Source organism: Xiphias gladius, chromosome 23 (assembly GCF_016859285.1).
Source record: "Xiphias gladius isolate SHS-SW01 ecotype Sanya breed wild chromosome 23, ASM1685928v1, whole genome shotgun sequence".
NCBI lineage: Eukaryota > Metazoa > Chordata > Actinopteri > Istiophoriformes > Xiphiidae > Xiphias > Xiphias gladius.
The window spans coordinates 22,589,490-22,614,521 of NC_053422.1; the positions used below are offsets into that span (position 1 = coordinate 22,589,490).

Consider the following 25,032-nt stretch of genomic DNA (forward strand, 5'->3'; position numbering starts at 1 on the left):
TGGGTTATTTATCACTTTACCTAATGCAAATACTGAAAACTATGTTACTGATGTGTCCTTGCTAAGAAACAATGGTGACTGTGTAGAGCTTAAAACACATTACAGTTACACATAGTTCCAAATACAAATCTGGTTGTATGACCCAAACTGAACCTATTTTAGCTTATTAGTCATTTTTAAAGACACTACATATGTGTTTTAATTATTGTATACAGTGCTCTGATGGGCTCTGGCCATCATACATATATGCTAGTTGAAGTCATGTGGTGTATGCTAAAGCATCCAGCGCAGACCCAACAGGGACACACACATGATGTTATTGTCTGTGTCAAGTCAAAGTCAGACTGTTGCATAATGTGTAGTTATATCTCTGTAGATGGCAGAAGCTAAAGTTGACATAAATGTATCCCTATATCGCAATTTATGCCTCCAAATGAAACTGTGGTGCAGCTTATCAGGGGCCAAATTTTGTCTGCGACTCTGCATCACACTTCACCAGTCTGCCCACACTCTGCCTGTTAAAATCAGACATGTTTCGCAAAGTTATGCCAGCCTCTAAAGTCCGATCTGGTCTGAGTTATGGCCAAATTCCCCAAACTCCAACATGCTCTCCAAACCACAAGGTTTATTCCATTAATTATCACAGCATCACTGAGGATAACCTGATCTTATGATGTTCTAGTTGCAATGTACTGTATGTGTGTGTGTGGTACCCTTTTCTCCCACAAAAGGCAGCGACCAGGTGAAGACGTCCATGAAGTTGGGGAGCCAGTAGGGATGAGGAGAACAGTTGAACTGACGGATGTTCATCACATTGTTCTCGTATTTCAGCACCGCCGCTGGAAACACACACATAAACACACGTATACACATACAGATATTAGTTTTTCAAACTTTGGTTAGATAGTAGACTAAAATATTCCCTAAATACTAACCATCAAACATCGTGTTACCCATAATGGTATACTAAGAGGAAGAACAAGTGACTTAACCGATGTATTAAGTGTTTCTGTTCAGTCTTGGGTGAAAAATAACATGCTGTTCAGTTTTAAAATAACTGCACAGCAGTGCTCCGCTTATTGTGTGTTTATACCTGTGTGTGTGTATGTGTGTGTGTGTGTGTGTGTGTGCGTGTCAGACCTTTGTTGTTGTAGACATCCAGGTAGTTTGGAGCAGAGAAAATGGTGATGAGGGAGGGGAAACCTGTAGTCTGACTCTTCCTGTACATACGGTACCTGAAGAAAGAGAGAGACAAACAACCCGCCCACATTATAGCTATTCAAATAAAACACAGCATTGTGGATCAAAACAGAGAGTTTGCTTCACTTTTAAAGGTCTTTAAACCACACAAGGACTGGTTGAAGGCAAGACAGCCACACATTTAAAGGCAAATGGAGAAGGAACAGAGTCCCTGGCACGGCTGGGAAAATCTGTGTGGGCAAAATGACAGGGTAAAGTAAACTTGCCATTGAGCAGGATCCTGAAAGCCCCTAGTGTTTGAAAGAAGCTACCAGCACAAAGTTAACATTTTGATTTTTAGGCCAAGATTTTAGTGACTTAGTTACAAGGAAAACAAGTCTGAGTCTAATTAGTTTCCTGCATGCAAAGAGCCTACTGAGATTAGACATGATAATAAACACAAGCACACAAAAGTCATTTGTACCCACAAAAAAAAGCACAAAAGCAGCCTCTACTAGGTGGTTCCCTTACAATGAACTAATTACAAAATTCAACAGTAATCAAGAATTTCAGGTACTGGTACAGAAGCTTATCCCACTAAAATTACTGTTTCATCTGACCAGCCCATGCCGATTGAACCAAGGCCCATGGACGATTACCCGGACTTCTCTGCTGCATGACAAACAAAATGCTGTTAATGGGTTCACCAAACAGCACAACTCAGAAGTGCACTGCCTTAATGGCAGCATTATATTTAGAGGATTTTCACTAAGATAACAGATGCCAGTAAGGGATTTGTGGGTCAAAAAATTGTGTTTTGCCCCCACTATTTTATTCAGGCTAGTAGTGCAAACCTTTCATGGCTCTTTGCCTAACTGTGCTGTTTTCAAGAAGTAAATCAATTAACCCGAATTTTGTTTAGGCTTTCGGTGCTCTCAGTCAGACAAACTATAACAATGCTAATAACACAGTTTAAGGGTGACAAAGGGAAAATTGTGGAACCACTTTTCCCTTAATGTGCCAATTCCCTGACAGAGAAAAATAACGGCTCGGCGAATGAAATGTCAAGGTAAGCCATTAAATTAAATGGTGCTCCCTTTTAAGCTGGGAGAAGGACTGAGCAGTGACAGTCAGTCAGCTTACCCAGCATCCTGTGCTTCATGCGCTCTGATGATTGACAGCAGGTTGTTGGTCTGTAGGAACTCACACACTGCCGGGTAACTGGGGACAGAGAGAGAGAGAGAGAGAGAGAGAGAGATAAAGAGAGAGAGAGTGGAAAAACATCCAGGGGAGGAAATATCCAAAACTATCCAGTAAGACCAACTGTACATAACAAACATGTAATTTGTTATTAAATCAAGACTGTTGTAAACCATGAAACAGATGGAAGTATTTAAAGTCTAGCAAAGGGAGATGAGTAGGCCCCTGGTTTTCCAATGTCATGTCTGACTGGGACCAGCAGGGGGCATCAGTGAGCTCAGGCAGGCCTGAGCAGGGCTTTTGGCCTGTGGGGGCCAAGTATACACTAGTTGGTCAATTGTTCCTGTGTCTGCTTAACATAGAAAATCACCATGCTCTCCACAGATAACATGTCATAACACCAACTTTTGCACCTGAGGAACCTAAGTGCAACTGCCACGATGCCCAACCTGTCTTTCAACTTCGGCTCCTCGTCTTTACGTTCCTCCATTTTTATTTTTTTAATTCCAGCTTTCATCTTCTACCCCAGCACAAGAACCACCACCACCCTCCCCCTATGTTGCGTTCCCTCTTTTTCTCACTGTATCTTAATATCACTCCATATCTGGCAGGAGTAGCCAGTAGTCATAGCAACCGAACCGTGCAGTCTCCCAGGGGATTGTGGGATATCGGTTCATGCTGAAACGGAACTGTGTATGTGTTTGTGAATGTGCTGTGTTTTATGTGTTGTGCTCATACACTCAGTGCGTGCGTGTGTCTTTGTGTGTCTTTGTGTGTCTTTGTGTGTGTGTGTGTGTGTGTGTGTGTGTGTGTGTGTGTGTGTGTGTGTGTGTGTGTGTGTGTGTGTGTTTGTAAAGTGGCCAAGATTTTCGGTCTCTTGTACAAATCCCAGTGATTGTTATTGGATCTTGGATTTGGTGTAACCAAGCAGGAAGCATCTATCTTTTCATCACCAACATCCCAAACCAATAGCCTGAGGTACACCTAAAACTTATTAGATTCCTGATTTGTAAATGAAAGCCACATATCACAAAAACCAGGCATTCACAAGGCACCCAGATCATTAAAAACATTGAATGAGCCCTACATAACACACAGGAACACGTTTGAGATCATTTTTAATATTGTTGTTCCTAATGTGTATTTTTTATATCTGAATATTGCATTCACTCTGACTTGTTTGGATATCAGGTTAGTTTATATTTCTGAGCTTCATAAGCACATGGATCTATTGCATCAAAGCTGCCTATTCATTACAACTCAAGCTGATTTTCTTCTAAAATAAGCTCTCTGGGCTCTTCTGTAATATTTCCTTTTGTTGGTGTCATCATGGACCTTGTGAGGAGTAATTTTGTCCTGTACCTGTAGAAATAAGAGCAGCCTCTGACTGTGTTATGGCCAAAGTACTCCTGGGTCTTCTCGTTGCCAAAGTCTTCCAGGGGGTCGGCCCACAACAGGTCGCACATGGGCCCAAATGCTGGGGGCTCCTTGAACCGGTCCAACTAGGACACAGGATGTACACACACAAATACACACAAAGAAACACACAAAATATAACCTTACAAAAACCCAATGGCTTGCTATGTTAACCAACCACATATGCGTAAACACATATAGTATAAATCAGAGGAGAAAGAAAACCAAACACACAGCGCACACAAATGCACACAAACACATACTGTCAGAGCAGAGCATCTCCATGGCAACCCTCACCACACAGGAGGGAGAAGATGTCACACCAGCAGATTCACCATGGAAACACTGCCATTAGATGAGGAAGTGTGTGTTCTCATGTCTCTGTGTTCATGTGTGTGCCTTTGTATTCTGTATTACTGTGAAATGTATACATACACCGTGTGTGTGGGTCTCATTCACTGGTGTGTTTTCTCACGAATTCTCTGCATTTACGTTACAGGCTGGTGTAAACGCAAAAATAAAAATTGGTGTGAGTGTGTATGTCTGTGCTCGCAGATGTGTTTGAGTATACATAGGTCAATCACGTTACATTAATGTTTTTATGTTTCTGAGCATATATGATATATTCTGCCCTGCAAAACAGAGAGCGGCAACTACAGAAGCAGTGACGTTGAGGGAAACCGACAAACTGTGTGACTGATAGAAAGGTTGCACTGCCTTCATTTTATACCTTTTTAGGCTTTTTAGTTTACCCAAAATATAACAGCAAGAGAAGCTAAATAATACCTTTAAATGCAGATAGAGCATTCAGCCTTTGGATAATCTTAAAGGACTGCAAGGAGGAAACCTCCTTGTCCATTTTAACTTTTTTTTTAAAGAAAATACACTTGACTTTGACAGTCCATATGTAGATATTTTTATGGAATAAATGTATGTCTTTTTTAGGTGTCTGTCAGTCCTTCTACTATTAATATTTATATTAATGAACATAATAAATTAATTAAAAATGTAATAGAATTAAATATGTGATTTACATGTAGCTTACCCACAACATTTTGCATGAACTCCACCAGAGTCAAATGTTGAGAAAGCAGTTACTGCTACTCCACTAAGCTAGTTACCTTTAGCAGGAGTTTAGTTTTTAGTTTTTTTCTCCATTGTGACTGGATTTAACTATTGTGTCATGAGTTATTTGGAATAACGAATTGAATTACCAAGATTAGTGCATTGTAAATGGATATTTTTCTTGTACAAGTAGGGGGGAAAAAAAGTAAATTCAGTTTGACCTTTAGCCAATGTTAGCTATGATTATCTGTCCAGCTAGTTTTACATCAACATAGTTGTCTCTTGCTTTAGCTGATAGTTGTTATTTGTCTGGGACAGTAAGTGTGACAACAGCCTCTAGATAATCAAACCAGAGTTTAGCTCTGTTTTGTAGTTACTCCAAATTTCTGTTTTCTCAGAAATTATTCATTATACTATGGCATAATATCTTTTATATAAAACACAGATGTCAAAAGAAAATTCAGGTTGTAACTCAGTTTTTACCAAGTGTGGATGCAGAATGTAATTACTACAACATACTTATGTATGTGTGTGTTTGTGTGTTTTATGGTACCTTTTTGATGTCATCCAGGGTGTGGATCTCCGGTGAAAGCCCCCCATGCACACACAGGAACTGCTGGTTCATCAAGGCTGCCAAGGGCAGGCAATCAAACGCCTCCATGCAGGAATCATACACCTGCTCCGAGTACTTGATCTTACCTGGAGGTAGTTGGAGGGGTGGAGAAATATTTCAAGACTTGAGACAAAAGAAGTGCCTGAGTGTGTTTTGACATGCTTTGAGCAGCCACCATCCCAGCAAACGTACAGTCAGTCCCTGTCACTTGGAGTGTGACTGTTAGATATCGCACACAAACACACTGCAACTAGAAATGCAGACAACAAACCCACATGAAGCCTTTACACAGACCGATCTGAAGAACTAAGTTATCTAAAGGCCTCAAACAGACTTGTTCAGTTCCTCTAAAAACATGCTTTAGATTACTTGAGTATAAAGGCTCTAACATGTAGGATTTTGACATAACACGTTATTAATTTATGCAGCCATCTCCGGCACTCCCATATGACCTGTTTCTTTCCTCTCTAATGATTTAGAAATGCCATTTCCCAGAGAAGAAATATGCATTGGTGAAAAAATGCCCCATATTACAGCACATAACATATTATTACAGGCAACATATGGACTCCAATTCTGTTTCCAGTGAACAAAATGTGACCCAAATATAAGCATAAAGCAGCGTAGAGGCATCACTGAAAGGCTGAATTTTTGCTTTATGAAAAACTCCTTTGATTTGGCAGCGATATCAATACAGACATCCAACACGCAGCATCTTTAAGGACATTTCACACATGGGCGTAGCAATACATCTGACACAAAACAATATCATAGGATTAAAATAGCCGAAAGGAGATAGGAGGAGAGAGACAGGAGAAGAAGAGAGATAGAGAAGGGTGGATTTTGGATGACAGTGAGCAGGGAGAAGAGGAAAGGAGAATGATAACTTCATAAAGAGAGAAGGAGAGAGATTGATGGGAGTAGAAAGGAGAGGGAGGAGAGGTTAAGAGCGGTCAGAGGAAGAGAGGAAGGAGAGGAGATGACGAGGGAGGAGGAAAGAGAGATGGGAAAGAGAAGGGAGATTGAGAGGACATGAGGACGACATCTACACAAATCAAAGCTGGTATTGTGGAGTACCAGCTTACAGTAGCCAGCATTTGTATATGTGTATGTGTGTGTGTGTGTGTGTGTGTGTGTTTGTGTATGTGTGTGTTTGTGTGACAGCAAGGAGTGTGTTTGTCAACCTCTCCATCTGCCTTGTGTAGAGCAAGAGCTCATTATTGCTAGTCCACAGTTGTCAGCTCCTTACACACACACACACACACACACACACACACGCTAACACTCAAACATTTATGAAGACACTCTTGCACATGCATGCAGTCATAGTACATGCGCTTGTACGCACCCTCATACACACAGCAGATGGTAATTGAGGGCGACCACAATTCGCCATGAGCACCAGGGGAAATTAGCTTCCTCGTCCCTTGCCCAATCAGACACAGAGGAGTAAGTCCCTGAGCCAATCATTAAGGGCCAAATTAATTTGCTGCTAATCACCCGCTCTCGGACAGGACGGGAAAACTTACTGGCAGAGGAGAGAGTCAGAGTGCCAGAGAGAGAGACTCGGGGAGGGAGGAAGAGATGGAAGATAGATGGAGAGGAAGAGGAAGAGGAGTGCGGGAAAGGAGGGAGGATACAACCTGCCAGTCACAGAAAACGATGAGTTTGATGACGATGAGATGAACCAAAAATACAGGAGCACATGTGTAAAGAATGGATTAAACTGTGTTTTTCTCTAATGTAAGCTGCAAAAACATTAGCATGTCCAGCTAACTAGCTTACCACCTACATTAGTAACCTAGCATTACTTCCAAGACCGAGGATTTGAGGAGGTGTACACTCCAGTAACACCTGTGGTTTTTTTCAAGGAAAAATGCCAAAAATGATTTGGTTCCAACTTGTCCAATTCGAATATCTTTGGGTTTCGGACTGATGGTTAGAAAATTTAATGTCAACTTGAGCTTTGGGGAATTGTGATGAGCATTTTTATTTGTTTTTGACATGTAATCGATTCATCAAAAAAAAAAAAAAATCAACAGATTAATCAGTTATAAAAAATAATTATTATTTGCAGCCCTACTTAACTTCAAAATGACTTTAACAGAAAGAACTGATAGAATTTTAAGAAGCAGGATGGGATGGGTTAAGGAGGGAAGAATAACAGAAATGTAGGCTTAGTGGTGAGAGAGGCATTGGCACAAAGGTAGAGATGAAGGAACATATAATATTAGGCGGAATCACAACAGTTACTCACATTCTTGTTTGAAGGTGAAATATTCGGTCAGATGTCTACATTCATGGTTTCCCCGTAGAAGAAAGAGCGTCTTTGGGTAGAGGATTTTCAGTGACCACAGGTACAACACACACTGAAGGTTCACCAGGGAAGAGAAAATAAAAGCTGGTTAGAGCAAGCAGATCGATTGAAAAACAACATTAAATTTGAGAAAAAAAAGAGGTAACTTTATTTTTATTAATTCATTTTTAGTACATTTATAACGCATTAAGTAGTACGTAGTGCTAGCACTAATACTGTTTTGTAACAACTTAAGCTAATGGCATATTTACTGTATAAAGTACTATTCTGGAAATAAATGTATTGTCTTATATTGTCAACTTGCCATTTTTTACGCTTCAGTTTTCTGCAGATTAAATGTTTTAATTAGTGTGTTTGAAGGGTTTGATTTACTTCTGGGGGAACCTAAGTTAGCTGATTTCCCCTGTCTTTATGCTAAGCTAAACTAACTCTCTTCTGGCTATACCTTCATATTAACCAGAGAGACACAATAGTGGTATCACTTTTCTCATCTATCTCTTGACAAGAAAGCAAATAAATGTATTTCCCCAAATTTCAAACTGTTCTTTTAAACCACACACTACAGTGAAAACAACTTTTGCTTTAGCACATCATTGCTAGTACGTAATTGTATGGGGCAGAGTTGAAGCCATTTCACTTTCAGTTCCCCTCATTAAATCCAAACTGGAAATTCAAAGCACAACACAGAGAATCACGATGGCGCCATTACTAGGAGTTCCTTCTCTGAATGAACCATCCACTGCCCAAATTAATTGAGCTGAAAGCAAATTGAGCCTCACTCCTGTCTAAAGATAGACATAAACAGGATTTTGACAAGAATCATCCCAAATCAGACCATGCTGATTAAGTTAACAGGAAAAAATAAATGGAAAACAGCTGTGGCTGGCATCTTTTCAAATTTAAAATCATCCAACGTGTTTTTGCTGTTATCACTTTGTTAACCCTACAAATGACTCAGAGACTGATCTCTCTCCTTTATACAGTATCATCCCTGATCTAAATTGAGTCCCCTGTCTATGTGCCCTTGAAGTGTGTTAGAAAGGTGGCCTGGATATTGCTCCCTCCGCTCCAAACCCACTCAGTCAGTGACACATCCCTTATGCCACTGTGGCAACATATGGCTAAGACATTCACCATGTGCTTGTATATTACGGATTCAAGTCACACTGTTGATCTGTGGTGCATTTCTGCTGGACAAAGTAATCACAAAAACACTCTATTACACTGACGTCCAAAGAATCAAATGTCCAAACAGCCCTCTGGATAGAAAACTATCTCTACTCAGCTTCCACACATATTTCAGTAAGCAGCGTATTATACTCTTGTTATTGACTACAGCACTTGAATCATTCTCTGTCTGTTCTATCCTATAGGAAAGCACAGGCTTCTAACTCTGAATAGTGAGTGAAAGCTGATCTTAATAATGAGGCTCCCTGTCCATGAATTTTAAATTAGCTCAGCATATATACATTGTCAGACACACATTGTGGTGCGTCAGCGCTAATCTGAAGTACCTTTTGTACATTTACAATACATTAAATAAGGCACAGTGTTGTAACTGTATACCGAAATAATAACCGTATATGAAATAACTCTCGCCCCTGGAAAGTGCATAATATTTCAGGCCAATATACACCATAATGCACACTGATTAAGTTGTAAACTCACTGTATACATAACACAGAGAGCTTACAATATTTTGTAAAAAGGAAACATGTTCAGGTGTGTGCTAAAGTGAAGTATGTACAGTGCTAGATAAAGCATCCGTCCTCACCTCGATACTAAAGTAGCCCCTGTCCACATAGTCCCCTAGGAAGAGGTAGCGTGTGTTGGCAGGAGAACCTCCTACTTCAAACAACTTCATCAGGTCGAAGAACTGGCCGTGGATATCACCACACACTGCGGAAACAGCGCACAGCCATGTTACAACAATAAACACCTTAGTTGTCAGCTGCCACATGTAAAGTTTCCACAACTCAGTTAACGAATGTGGCACCATCTTTGCTGCAGTGGCTCCATATTTGCATCTGCAGAGGTATATCTGTCCTGTGTGCTGAACTAGAAACATCACTCACGTGCCTGATGAAAAAAAAAACTGAAAATAAATTTACCAAAAAAAAAGACTCCTGAAAGAATGTAGTTCAATCATTTTAAGGCCTCTGTTTAAATACTACCCGTGCACCAAGGATCTGGAAAAGGCCTTCTCACATTTAGTATCTATATCAATATTCTCTGTCAACTTGTCTAAAATGCTGTTTATATTGTATTTAAAGCTAAAATGATTACTTGATTAACTAATTAGGTTATCGATAGAAAATTTATTGATAGCCAATTAGTCATTTCAGTCACTTTTCAAGTAAAAAACAAAAACATTTGTAGGTTCAGCTTCTCAAATGTGCAGATTTGTTGTTTTTTTGTCTTTTATGATAGTAAATTGACTATCTTTTGGCTTTGGAATGTTAGTTGGCTAAAACAGAGAGTCTGAATATCACCTCAGGGTCCTGGAAATTGTGAGTGGCATTTGTCACTATTTCCAACATTCTGTGGAGAAAGCAGTTAATCGATTAATCAAGAAAATAATAAGCAAATTAATGGATATTGGAATAAATGTTAGTTGTAGCCCTAATACTAGTACAGTATTTACTGTTGTGCTACAACACCAATAGTTTTAATGTAAAAGCACCAATTTTTGCACTACATTAGGTGAAACTTGTTCTGAATCATGATAAAATGTATAAATGTAATCAGACTTTCTTGATAGAACCTCATAAGGTCTGATTCTATACAGACTTTTTCTTATTTTCTCAGCTGTGTTTCTCACAATTTTTCCACAGGTTTGTTCCAAGTGACATCCAGGAGTTTATGAGTTAATTCAGATCAGGCTTCACATGCTGAACACTTTATATTTTGAAAGACTTCAGGACTCTGTTTGTCTGTATGATCTGTCAGCATACATCTTCCCATCCGCCTCTCTCACCATCTTTCTGGCCTCTCCTTTCACTTTCAGTTGATGTCATAGTTCCCCCTCTGCAGCCATTTTACAATGGCCATTTTGCATCTGTCTAGCCAGCTACGTCTGTCTGTCTCTCCATCTGCTTGCCATGTTAATGTCTGTTTTTGTGTCTACTCCCAAGCATTCGCTTTAATTTGAACTGGGAATTGGGAATGCAAAATGGCATGGGTAAAATTGAGCTATACCTGTCTGCCTCCTCAGACTTGTCTCAATATTCTCCCAGAAGGCTTCATGTGACACCCTAAAAGCCTGTCAGTTCAGATTTTAGCCATCCACCTACCTGTCTGTTCACTAGTTGGTCTATCTTAGAGCTTTTCCAGAGAGACTGCATCAAAGTGCTAAACTGCTTTCTGAGTATCTCCTCAACATTAATGCCATCTCTACAAGAATCTGCACTATTTTTCTGTAGCTTTATCTCTGAAATCTATAGGCTATTTCCAATCATAGCTAACTCAGACAAAAAATCCTCTCTGTTTCTGGGTCAGAATCTGTAAAAGTGGAGAAACTTGAAAACAATGATCAATATGTTGCTCATTGGGAATGAGCAGGTTTGAGAACCTCTGCACTAAGCTGCTTATGATCGACTGTCTCTCCATCTGCCCGTCTATCTGTCCCCGTCCCAGGGGATCTGTACCTGTGAAAGCTGAGCGATGTTCCCACACTGCGTGGGCACGACAACCCACACAGAATTATCTCACCGCCTGCATTTGCATAAACGCAGACACAGACATGCAGAGATACACAGGTACATCAACTAAGCAGTGTCAATAGGTTGAGAGCGTCTGAGTCTGCCTGCCTCCCTGTCTGCCTTCTCAGTCATAGTCTCAGAAACTTGTTTTCCATTTTGCTCTCCATCGATCTCAATCTTCTCCTCCTCCTCCTCCCCTCCTCCCCTCCACATATTCCTCAGTTCATACCATTTCCCTGGCAAGGGAATACATGCAGATATTACCAAACCCAGTGCCCGCTATGGTGAGATACATGCACGTAAGTGCCAGTTGGTTCTCTTAGTGAAATGAGACCCAATAACAGTTCATATTAAAAGTGTGGCAGATACATATGGCAGATTAATCAATCAACAAATAGAATCTGATTACTACATAATTAGTGATATTTCTGCCTTTTGCCCCGAAGCTCCATTTCTCTGTCTCTGTTTGACTGTTGCTATCTGTGCCCTCACTGTGAAAGCGTGTGATCCACACACACATGGCTTTTTTTTTTCGTGCAACTGGCCCCAATGGGAAGAGTTTGACATTTTGGGAAATACCCTTATTCACTTTCTTATTTAGAGTTCCATGAGAAGAGCGATAGTACTCTCAAATCTGTCTGATCAATATGCAGCTACAGCCAGCAGCCGATTATCTTAGCTTAGCATAGCATAAAGCCTGGAAACAGGGGGAAACAGCTAGCCTGGCTCTGTCCAAAGGTAACACATTCTGCCTATCTAGTAAAGCTCGCTAATTAACACAGTACGTGTGGTTTGTTTAATTCGTACAAAAACTGAAGTGTATAGTGTACTTGCCCAGAAGTAGAGCCTTCAGGAAGTTACCACTCCCACCCAATAAATAGTCTGGCACATAGCCCCTCATAAAATGGCAGTTTTATTTTTACACTTTGGTTTTTGTACAGATTGAACAAATGAGATATTAACTGTTAATTGGTGAGCTAGCTGTTTCTCCGTTTCTAGTCTTTATGATAAGCTAAGTTATCTGGTTGACGGTTGTAGTGTCATATTTACTGCATAGACATGTACAAGTGGTATTAGTCTTCTCATCTAAGTTTTCGCAAAGAGAGCAAATATGCATATTTCCCAAAATTTCAAACTATTCTTTTAACTGATATCAGGTTTAGCTTTCCTACTATTTTCTATTTTCTGCTAACTGCCCTGTAATTGTTCATTAAATACAGACTTATCTACACTCAGTACTCCCTCGTGTTTCATCACTATACCATACCCGTGACTGGTGCCTCAATGTCCAACATAGTGCGCTCCTGGCGCAGGATGGCAGCACCCTCATCAATGATGCGCAGGGCCACGGCCTCTTCCAGCCTGCCCTCCTTGGTGAGATGAGCTTTGAGCAGGTCCACCCGCGGCCGGCCCTCGGCGTCAAACACCTCCTTCATGGTCAGCCGGTGGGCCAGGGGGAAGGGGACCGCTGGAGATGGACATTTGGAGTGATGGAGAGGATAGGGAGGAGATGGAAGTGAGAAGAAGGCGTAGAGAGAAATGCAGGCAGAGGAGAATTGATGATGGAGGCAGAAAGGGCGATAAATCACAGAAGATATTTGAGATTAAGAAAGCGGAGGAGAGTTGAAAATTAGTGGATGTATGGATGGAGGTGAGATAGATTATGGAGGGAATGGAAGTGGAAGTGGACGTGAAGTGGATGCAGGAAAAAACAGAAGAACTTTTGTTATAATGCAGAACATTATTGTAATTTTCTCTCTTCTTCAACAAGTTTGCCCACAACCATCAGAAGCCTTCAATATTCACCATTATCCTGATCACACCTCTACTGCAGGCTTTGACTGTGTGTGTGTGTGTGTGTGTGTGTGTGTGTGTGTGTGTGTGTGTGTGTGTGTGTGCGTGTGCGTGTTTGTGTTTGTGTGTGTTATGTAGGCCTAGGCGTGTTGTATTGAAGCAGGGCTGCCAGAGTTATCAGGGCTGTCTGCCTCTGTTCTGCAGTAATGTCTCTCTGCCTCTCTGCCTCTGTTCTGCAGTAATGTCTCTCTTACATAATGAAGGCCCCCAGGGCGCTGCTGGAGAGGGGGGTTGACTGACGATGGGGGTGATACAGCAAGAGCGCACAGCTGCACGTGAGGAGTTACATGCACACATACAAAGACAAACTCGACAAAATGCAGACACGCACACGAGTGTTCCTAACAAACAGGCACAAACTCAGTGGCAAGAAACAAAAGGAAGAGGCGCAGGGGCGCATGCGTACAACATGTATGGCACAATGGCGTTAACACGCATGAACGCATGTGTGTGAGCCTACAGTGGCACACACACATACAAGCTCATAAAAGGTATTGTTATGCAGGATCCAAAGAGCCTGTTGGAGCCCCACCAGTGCTAACACAGATAATGGCCTAGATCACACACTAAAAACTAGGCCTGTCTCTCTCTCTCTCTTTCTCTCTCTCTCTCTCCAAACATAATTTCACTCTCTCCTCTTTTTTTTTTCAATTTTTCACTTCTCTTTCACTCTTGCTACATCTTTCTCTTCCTTTCGCTGTCTTTCACAGTCTTAGCTTTCGGTCTGATCTCCATCATTACATTTTAATGTGATACTCGCATTTTATTTCATTTTTTAGAGTAAATGTAGCTCAACAGCCACGCGGAACCAGATTGAACGGTTTTATATAACCACCACTGTAACAACAGCAACATTTAGTCAGTAATGCCAACTTAGCTGTCAACGGTGTTTGTGTGTGTTTCGGTGGGGGGGGGGTTGTGAGGGCAAGAGTAATTTACAATCAACCTACAGTAAATCAGGACTTTATGTGTAATTATTAGGATTTTCAAATCTGTCTTTTGAGCTATTTTCAGACTAAACGACCATCTAGCCATCTGAATCTCACATGGAAAAAAGGGGGGATTTGTATTAACCTTTTGGTTCTGGATCAAACCAAAAATGTTGAACAAGTGCAGGATACCTCAAGCAAGAAAAACACCTCAGATGATTCTAAGGTCTCCAGGGCACACAAAAGATACACCTTCAGACACATATTTGGACACCCCAAAGTATCTAATAGCACCTAACCAAACCCAAAGACACATTTACGCACCTTAATACTGAAACCAACACATAAGAACACCCTGAGACATCCCAGGACACCACGAGCTGCCAAGACAAGGGTTCTGTTTTCCATCTATTGAGGACAGTGGTTCTACATGTTAAAACCGGTTTTGATTTTCAGGTTAGGACTGAATAATATTTTAAAAGGTTTGTGCACCCCAGGCTGTCAGAGAACATAAGCCAGAGAAAGAATTACTCATGCATGTTGGTATTTGTGTGACTTCATATTTATTTATAAAAGAAAACAACAGGGCCCAGTCAGGATGTTGCTAAACCTCCTCCTTCATTCCAATGTAATGTACTGTCCTGTACTACTGTATTGCAAAACACTGTACTGTACTGTGCTACAAACTGTAATGATGCAGGTACATCTCATAAAAACCTACATGCATATTGGAAAACGCTACAATACTCTTTTGAAGCTTGAACATACATATCCATGTACTCTATGTATGTATATTTCTGGGTTGAGGTAAACCTGACGCTTCTGACGTGTGTGTGTGTGTGTGTGTGTGTGTGTGTGTGTGTGTGTGTGTGTGTGTGTGTGTGTGTGTGTGTGTGTGAAAGGGAAAGAGAGAGAGAGTGAAGGGGAGAAGCGGGAGGGAAGGAGTGTGAAACTCGTAAATTGTGAGAGCAGTGCGAAAGTAGGACAGGTATGAGAGAGTGGAGAGCAGGAGAGACACAGAGCTTAGGGAAAGGAACTATACTTGGGAAAACTATACTTGGCAGTTATTGAATAGAGAGAGGAGAGAATCAGCACCTACAAAATCAAACCAAGAAGGGCTTTTGCACCTGACCATTTGATCAGCGTGCAATTCAAGGGGAATATTGCTGGATTGCAGGCAAACTTGAGAGGTTCAAGCCCGAACGGAAAGGCTGAAGACTGAAAATTGTCTGGGGTTTAAAACTGTAAATTATGATGAAACCATGTCTGAATTTAACATTGTAATTCTGATATGAACATGTCAGTATAGGTTTTTCTTCCTTAAATCAGTTTTGTTAGCAAAAATAAGATTTTTTTTCTCCTAATAATGACAGACTTTCTACATTATACATCAGAATTTGTAGTTCTGGAGCTCAACATTAATGCAGTAGGAAAGTACTTACATTACATACACACTTGTAATCTGCAGTTTATTACGTGTATTCAGCAGTACGACTGATCACATCGCATGTTAACTAGTTTGGGGGCCAGGGTCTCAACTGAATTGTATATAGAATGTAACAGAAGATAATAACAAAGGGAAAAGAGAATGGATAAAGCAAAAATAGACTTCAGATCAGGACGTAAATTCAACAGCCATGCTAGCAGCTCTATAAGGCTGTATTTACGCACAGCATGAATAAATGTCATCAGTTTTGAAGGTAATTTTAAACCAAAGAAATGGACAAATTAGAATTTGGACCCATTTGATAGCACTAGATGGAAAGTCAAAGGATCACCCTACATTGGGATTCATTCTCTGAGCACTACGGGTATCTACATCAGATTTCATGGCACTCTGTCAATAGTTGTCAAGGCCTTTTTTGTCAGAACCAAAAATGTCAAACTCATGGTGGCGTGACAGGAAAAAGGGGATTGCAAAAGTCAATAGGATTCATCACCTGGGGACCAAGAATGTCTGTAAGAAATTTCTAGTCAGTCCATCCAATAGTTGTTGAGATATTTCAGTCTGGATCAAAGTTCTGGACACACTGACAGACCAATATTGACATACCTATTGTTTACCTGGTAGTGTGGCTAAAAAGACACTCACACTGTACTGATCTCCTATAAAAAGATGGGATCTTTTTGTTTAGCCTCTATGTTATTTGAGCTTTTGTGTCCTGGTGCTTTCTTCCTAAAACCCTTTACAATATGGCTTTTTTTGGGCAAGTCTAGCATTAGAAAGTGAGAAAGAACAATGTGTTATTTTTTGGCAAACAAAACCAGAGCTCCTATTAAGCAGGAAGCAAAACAAAAGTTTTGAAAAAGTGGTGCTTGGGGTTGAATTAAATTCACATGCAGTTCAGTTAAATCAAAATATAAATAGTAACAGCAGTTCACTGCAATCTGTAGAGGTTTCATTTTCATTATTAAGTCAAAATTAGTAAACTCAACTTGGCGTGACCTGCTTGACACACACACAAAGAAAAAATGATCATTGCTTTATCACCATATAGAAAAGGACTTCAGAGATGAAAATTATTTTTCCATGTCTGTATGACAAAATTATGTCTGGGTTCCTGACAAAGGATAATTACCTATCATTTGGAGATGAGGACAAGAACAAACTCTGTACAAATTTTGTGCTTGAGCTTGTGCAGAAAAAATTGCACACACTGACATTTCAGTGCACTGAGTAGTTTCAAGTGGTAAGGTGGAACCAGCCTACTTACAGTTGCTGTGTGAGACCAGAGATTTATCACAAGTCTGGGTAGTTTCTTGGCACAGGAGAAATTACGCAAGCTCCAGTGTGCAGCAAGAAAAAAAGCAGCAGGACATTACTGTTTTGTTTGGTTAGAAAGCCACCTCATCCACCAAGCCTAGAAAACTTTTGGATCAGTTTCGATCATTTACTGCATGCTGAAAAGGTAGTCATTGATATTATCATTACTGCAATTAGCAGTAGTCTTTTCCTGGTTATTATAGTGTTTTGAATTTTTTTTTTCTTGTATAAATTTTTTAGTAATGCTGTGAAATTCACATGGGTCTTCCATGTAGGTGGCAACATCCTGAAGGAAGTCCTAACAGTCTCTTTAAGTGCAAATGGCACAAAAATAAGCACCACTTATAAATTCTGCCATCTTTCAACCACTAATATTTCTGTCATTGCAAGTTAAAAGCACCACCAGGAGGAATTTCCCCCTGTACCACTCAACCCTTCTCCAATGAGACTCTTTACAGGCTCTTCCTGATATTAAGGTTTTCTCTTCCAGAGAGAACCTTTACTACACAAAATCTCATGTAACTTAGCCTGATATTAGCATACTATAATTCAAACCAAGAGTTTAGAAGAAACAGTCTGAGGTGACTCATGTCATTAAAGTATTCACCTCCTGTCACAGAGATTCACTGAAACAGCTTTTAAAATTTTCACTCAACATAAATATGAGCAGGATCCTGCTAGCTTGATTCATAGAGTCAAACTAGCTCTAACACACAAGAACAGTACAAAATACTGCTGGCTGTAGGAATGGCAGACGGTCATCCTATTTGACTCGTCGACAGTGGGCTACACTTGAGCTAGCTAACATAGTTATTTTAGCATAGTAATAATAATAGTGTGAGTGCTGTCTTCGTTGATAGATGAATTCCAGTACTTTTAGCCTCTGATGCTACATACAAATAATAGTGTTGGCATAAAATAGGGTCTGTTCTGGCTTGACGGTGTGTGTGTGTGTGTGTGTGTGTGTGTGTGTGTAAAAATGACAAGCAGCTCAAAACCTAAATTATTCAGCTACAGACCCACCTGCCAGGAAGACCAGAAGGCAAATGTAGCTTGGCTACCACTACGCGCCATGAAAGTATTTTGTCAGCAGACCAGGAGAGTTACTTTGTAATTAGCAACAGAGAGCAAAGTCTACTCATAAAACCCAACCTCCATGGTCTGTCATAAAAGATGGGCTTAATTACAGTTTTCTATTTCTTATTATTCATATTAATATATATAGGAAGTAGGGAAATGCTATCAATAATATTAGTTTCTAAAAAGTAGTCCAATGGGAATCACTGAACAGTAAATCTGCATTTTGCAGTATTTGGACACAAAGTACAAGGGTTAACTTACTATAAAAATCAGCAAGGCCTAGCTCATAGCTAATAGCTAAGAGGATACCTATGGGCAAACAATGATTAACTATGAACTGGAATGTTTTTTGAGGATTCACCCATTCTGAGCAGTGTGAAAACCAAATACCCGATCAAAAGTGATAAAACAGTGTCAGAGCGAGTTCTACATCATTTCTATACTGTATCAGCAGTGCACTCAGACAATGTTTGCTACTCTTCTTGAGTAAAGCGGTGGTGACGATGAACACAGTGAACTCCACTTTCTGAAGCGGAGGCAATTGGAGTGAAAAAAATGTCATTCATCCAGAACTGTCCTTTTCACTGAGTCAACCAATCACAAGATGCGTGGTATGCATGTGAGGTGAGATGGACCAAGGGGTATAAGATAAGCAAAGAGGTGAGAGCATTTTTAGCTTCTTTCTTATGTACTCTGTACTGTTTTTTATCTTCTGGCCCACTCTCCGTAGCTGAGCTCCCCGGTGTGGAATTTATTAAGCGCCAAAGCTGCCAGCTCAGCAAAAAACCTCCACCTCACAGAGCAGTGAAGGGGAGCCTGAGAGAAAATCTATGACATAGGTTTCAACCAAATCTCCTTAATTTGTTTGGGCTGGCCTAATAGCCTAACTGGAGCAGAATCTGATCAGAATCATCTTGTTATTGTGTGCATCCTCCCTAATGGCTAAAGTTAATTATTGGAATATTTCATCAGTTTTAATAACACAGGGACACCATTCACAATCATAGGGGCTGCTGCAGGTTGGAGGAAGTGACAGCAAGCAAGAACAGACAGATTGCAGAGATGACGGTAGAAGTCACCCATGATCCATCTGTCCTCATTTGTGTCTATCCTTCAAATGTTGCAAAATATGGTAAAATAGGTATAAAACAATAAAAACTTGTGCTTTTTCATCAACTTGTTGTCAGATCATTGAAGAGAAAAGGAAATCATTCATATGCCGGAAGTTAAACGTGGTAAAAATTGTATGCATACAGTAATTACGGAAGCATAATACACAGCCTATAAGTGCTATGCACGCTGTGAATCAATTCATTACAGTGCAATACTGTGCCTGCCCAGACTGTATCTGGCTGGTGTTCATCCAGTGACATCGACCAGAACTGATGGCATGCCTGTATGTGGGTGTGTTTGTATGTTAGATGCGTTGCCCTCTACAGGACCTAATCCAAAGTGATTACACACACATCTCCCGAGATCAGTTTGTCCCACTGCCTGTATCAGCAGGAATAAATGAAGGAGGGATGAAAGAATGAGAGCAGAAAGGGGACAGAAAGTAAAAATTGGGGTGTATGAGAGACTGTTCACATGCATATTGTGTGTCTATGTGTGAGTCTGTGTTTATCTAACATATTTGACCCAGATCTTCAACACAGATCTGTGGGTCTTTGAAGGTGGTGGAGGGGGGGACAACTAAAGAGGCGTTTGAAGTTGTTCAATTAATGCATACTACACACATGAAGGACCATCTGTGTACACAGACATACGCACACACACACACACACACACACACACACACACACACACACACACACACACACACACACACACACACACACACACACACACATATGAACAGAAACAACGGCCCATCCCCTAACAGCCTGTCCTCATTAGACAATCCCTCTCTCTCTCTCTCTCTCTCTCTCTCTCTCTCTCTCTCTCTCTCTCTCTCTGGAGTACCTTCCCTATAAATAGCCCCTGCCCTGCCACCCTCCCCACAGGGCAAACACAGACCTGTCAAGGTGGGACCCCTGGCTCACAAGGATAACGCCGAAATCCAACTCACACACACTCACACACACACACACACACACACACACACACACACACACACACACACATACACACATGCAGCTCACACACGGCTCTGAGGGAACCATGAGGGAATGGCACAGTATGTTACATTAAAAGGAAATATGCCCATTGTGCCTCGAGCCTTGCCAGAGGTGTGTGTGTGTGTGTGTGTGTGTGTGTGTGTGTGTGTGTGTGTGTGTGTGTGTGTGTGTTTGTGTGTGTGTGTGTGTGTATGTTTGTGCATGCATGAATGCATATTGGATATGGCTCCACCCAGCTTTGGTGAATGCTCTTCACACATTCACCAATATATTTAAAAGGCCAAATCTTACGGAAGACATATATCACCTTTGCACTTTGAAACGTTACTTCTTAACAGGGACTACACCGATATAAAGTCTACTGTATATATACACCATTCAGCCTCTTGTACTTTCTCAAGGTGAAGCCAAGGGAGTTAGGCGTTTGGTTTCAACAAGGATTTCTAACAATGCTAGCTTGCTATTTGAGGATGTAACAGCATGTGAAGACACATTTGAGTATATCAAACCTTTTTTGCTCTGTGTTAACTGTATTATCAGGCACTTGAGTGCATTGGCACCCTACTTAATATAAAACATTTGGCAGCAAAATTATGTCTGTGTAGCTCTATCCTGTATAATGCTAGCATACATACAGTATGCTAAATCATCATATGACAGGTAATGTCCTAACGATGACAAGTGAAGCAACTGAGTTAGTTGGTTAACTCACTTGTTAGTAATGACCTCTCTTGAATTGTTTAAGGGATGAAGACAAACAAAATCAACCAAAAATAATCCACCTCTGTGGCAACCAGTGGCCAGACTTGAAGTATACCTTGTGTTTAACAGAAAAAGAAGCAATGGACACAAAACAACGCACAAGTGAAAGACTTTGTTTTCACAAGTACATTAACCAAAACGGACTCTGGACTACTAAAAGGTTTATTTCTATACCTTAGATAATGGTAATCCCTTGCAATTTGGCCTATTTTATATATATATGTTGCTATGTACTCAAGACTAAGTGATAATATAAGTACCAAAACATTCATCATCCACTGATATTCTATCTTATAAATTCTATCTTTATGAAGCTTATAATCTTCCTTTTTATTAACATGGTATCAAAAAGGTGCTGATTCACATCTACGGTCATTTTAGAGGTTATGTGGGCCTTTCTCACACCGTTCGGTTTGACTTCTCATAGCAGGAGAAGCAGCGGCATAACTAATTGCAATAATGATGACCCTATTCCATTTAGGTGAACCAGTAGGCCATGACAATGAGCCAGCATGCACATTACCAGGGCCCTGACACTGGAGCACCTAAATGGAGCACAGACATGATTAATGTTATTGGTCAGTCCTCTGTTTGACAAACCAAAATATCTGCCATGGGAAAGGGCTACTGGATAACAATACATTAAAAAATATATTTCAGATTTTGTCCATCCACATGCACATGCATAGGGGTGTTCACCCCTTAAAAGCCGTCCTACCAGGCAAACTTGGTTTTGTATCTATGGTTCAATTGGTTTCCCCACGTGTATTTCCACCTTCAAATGAATTGTGTGACAACTAAGGCTATTATTTTCATTATCTCTACTTCTACTGATTTTTTTCATAGGTTCCATCATTTAATCTATGATGTCAAAAATTCTTATTTTTATTAGGTACTCAATTTACAGTGATATGAAATGGAGAAAAACAAGCTAGTCCTCAAATTTATGAAGATGCAACCATAAAATGTATGGTTAGTTGGCTAGTCACACCAGTCCTAGATAACAATGCCAATAGACCCTTTTACACAGCAGACATAGTGACATAAACATAGAAGTCATGGAAGGAAATGAGCAAGTGTATGTGATAACATTCAGCACGCACAATACCAGGACCCTGAGAGAGATGTAAGTTGGTAAGCAGCCATCATTAATGTTATTATTTACACCTGTGCTTATCCCACTGTGACATGTTAGAATGTATGCCATGAAAAAAAATCTATAAAGTATGTTTAAAACAGAGGCTGAGGACTGGAGGTGATGTATTATGACCGTGTTTGTATTTTCATATCCGGGACTCAAGGATTAGTCCAGTTTAGTCCAGTATCACATGTTGCCAGCTGGTCTTACCCAACTAAACAGGACAACCTGAATCATACGACCCTTTTAACTGCTAAAGGAGTAACCAAAGGCAGTGTTAAACATTTTAAACACATTTTACACATTTCATTGATCTTTAAAACCCCCATCTCAGAAATCTAGGAAACTGACGGTGTGATTATGCCCCACAGAAGTACTGTATTTGTTGGTTGCACCAATGTGGTAGTCTATTAGCAGATAACAGTGCAAGTTTCCTTGCTTGTTGACTCATGGGTACAGGTTTGCCCTTGGGTACAGGGTACAGCAGTGAAGATTGTTGTCCTGCAAATTGTTGTAAAATAATCTATTCTAGTCTGCTTTTCTATGTACAATTCAAAATGCACTATTTGGTGGAGACTTACTTAAAGTAACTAAACAGAACTTTTAGTTCAGGTTTGCATTCTCACATTTTGGCTCTGAAGCCTGCTTGTTTTTCACACATATACACACACACACACACACACACACACACACACACACACACACACACACACACACACACACACACACACACACACACACACACACACAAAAAAACAAACCATTCACTGAAGGTCTGCATGAAAAGTGAATCAAAAAGGTTTGTGAGAGGTCCATTAGTTCAGTCAGAAGATCCTGTCCTGCCACTCAACAGTGTGAAACTCTACGTCCCTTGTCTTTTTTTCTCTCTCTCTCTTTCTCTATTTCTCCCTCTGTGCCTCTCTCTCTCTCTCGCTCCAGCTACTTTGCCTCCTCCGTGGCCTTGTCACATTCTCTCCTTCCCTCTCTCCCTCACCTCGCCCCCACACTCCCTCTCTGTCCATTTGTCTCGCTGTGCTTTGTCCTTTGGCTCCATCTCTGTGAACTTCTCTTTGCTGAGCATCACTAAATCCCATAACGTGGGGAACTGCGCGGCACAGTCCATCCGCTAGAAGTGATGTCTCTTTGACTCATGCCCCCATCCCTCCCCGGTCCCTTACACTCTATATCATTCTGACCTGACTGATGAATTGCTGTGTTGTTTTGCTGCGTGTTTGTGAGAGAGGGTGCATTTATATTGGTGTGGGTGAGAGAGATAGAGGGATGGATGAGACGTGAGGATATAGGCCACTTAGTTTGTTCCAGTGTTGAGGCAGCAACTGGGCTCTGACAGCCCAGCTGCATCACAACACACATGCAAACAGAAACGAAGATGTATAAATACACGTATACATGTGAAGAGGAGCTACTAATTTGTGGGTTTAGGCAGATAACTGATGGATGGGGGGTCAGTCAGTTTTTTTCAGGGGACCCAGATTTACTAGCAACGCCACTGCACAACTGCACCCGTGTAGTTACACACACACTAACATTCATACTGTAGGCATATGCACATGAAGTCCTACGTGCAAAAACTGCAACCCCCCCCCCCCCGAGTCCGCCCCACCCCCCAAGCACGACGCACGCACGGAATACCGGGGCATACCCGAGCGACGCATCCAACTGTCAGCTCCGCTTCTTCCGGCAGAGAGACCTTGCGAGTTTAATTAAGCGGAGCCAGTGGGAGAGACGGCCAAGCCAGGCGTCGCCGCATGTGACAGGCTACGTGAGTGGAAGCGCGGCTGCCGTGCCAGCCTTGTTGTGACCCGATAGGCACGACAATCTGTGCAAGGTCCGCGGACCATAACCCGAGCGGAACCCCTCCTTGCCTCCGCTACAGCCGCCCACGCGCAAAGCAGGATCAGACACTCTCATAAACACATTAAATATTCCATAATCCAATGATGCAACAACACCGTTAGGGCGGTATGCATCATCATCATCATCATCGTCGGGCAATAGGCTCGGATACGCAGCCCATAAACTCCATTTTGTCTCCCACTTGACAATCGGGGAAACAAGAAGGGGAAGCCAGGGGGACCTTTACGGAGACGTGGAAGAGCGCGATACGCACGGGAGAAGCACAGTCCCCCGCTGGCATTCAGGCCTCACTGAGAAAACGTCGACTCGAAAAAGGGTCGTAGATCCATCACGTACACTGGTGCTTCTTAAGCGTCACATCAGCAAAAGCATCAGGATAATTTCATCCAAGAGGCCCGGTAAGATGGAACTAAACTCGCGGGGATGGAGGTGCGCACTCGGCCTGGCAAAGTTGTCCGCCTACCCGCCGTTGAAACCAATCGATTACCTGACTTGGGCTCAGATTTGGCTAAAAATAAAACTAGATCGCTAATGTAGGCCACCCCATGGAAGTAGTCGGCACATACAACACCGAGGCACCACTCAGACGTGCAGCCACAGACACACTACACGAATGCCAAGACAGAAAGCCTAAAAATCCTTGAGAGTCTACGAGTGTCAAGTCCCCCATAGCATCTTACCCTCCCTCTCTCTCCCCTTCTCTCGGCTTACATCGTTGCCTACATGCAACATCATCCCGTGACACCATCCACATCCACAGCAGAACCACAACACCAACGATCGCAGGTTATGCTTGACATTTATTTACCTTTATGTCTGCCTTTCGCTGTCATCGTCAAACTGCTTGATGTTTCATTGGAACAAGATGCTCATCTCCCTCTCTCCCTGCCTGCCTTTTCCTCTCTCTGTCACTCTCTCGGTTGTGGCTCTGTAGGGTATTATTCAGTAACACGAAACCACCGCTAGGAGCGGAGCGCGTAAACGGAGCTCATGCAGCACAGGGTGTCGCACAATAGCTT

General features: G+C 41.4%; 1 protein-coding gene across 2 annotated transcripts in view; it reads right to left on the reverse strand.

Annotated features, from left to right (window-relative positions):
* The window catches only part of ppp3cb (protein phosphatase 3, catalytic subunit, beta isozyme), a 32,874-nt gene extending 7,961 nt beyond the window's left edge, over window positions 1–24,913 (reverse strand). For both annotated transcript variants that reach the window (XM_040118997.1, XM_040118998.1), the window contains exons 1-9: window positions 24,822–24,913; window positions 12,759–12,959; window positions 9,565–9,689; window positions 7,731–7,842; window positions 5,414–5,559; window positions 3,742–3,881; window positions 2,323–2,400; window positions 1,141–1,235; window positions 714–839 (exon numbers count right to left, since the gene is read on the reverse strand). In XM_040118997.1, the coding sequence (XP_039974931.1) occupies window positions 714–839; window positions 1,141–1,235; window positions 2,323–2,400; window positions 3,742–3,881; window positions 5,414–5,559; window positions 7,731–7,842; window positions 9,565–9,689; window positions 12,759–12,959; window positions 24,822–24,846 (1,048 nt within the window). In that variant the 5' untranslated portion in view covers window positions 24,847–24,913. The remainder of the gene's footprint in view (window positions 1–713; window positions 840–1,140; window positions 1,236–2,322; window positions 2,401–3,741; window positions 3,882–5,413; window positions 5,560–7,730; window positions 7,843–9,564; window positions 9,690–12,758; window positions 12,960–24,821) is intronic.
* Window positions 24,914–25,032: the final 119 nt, after the last annotated feature.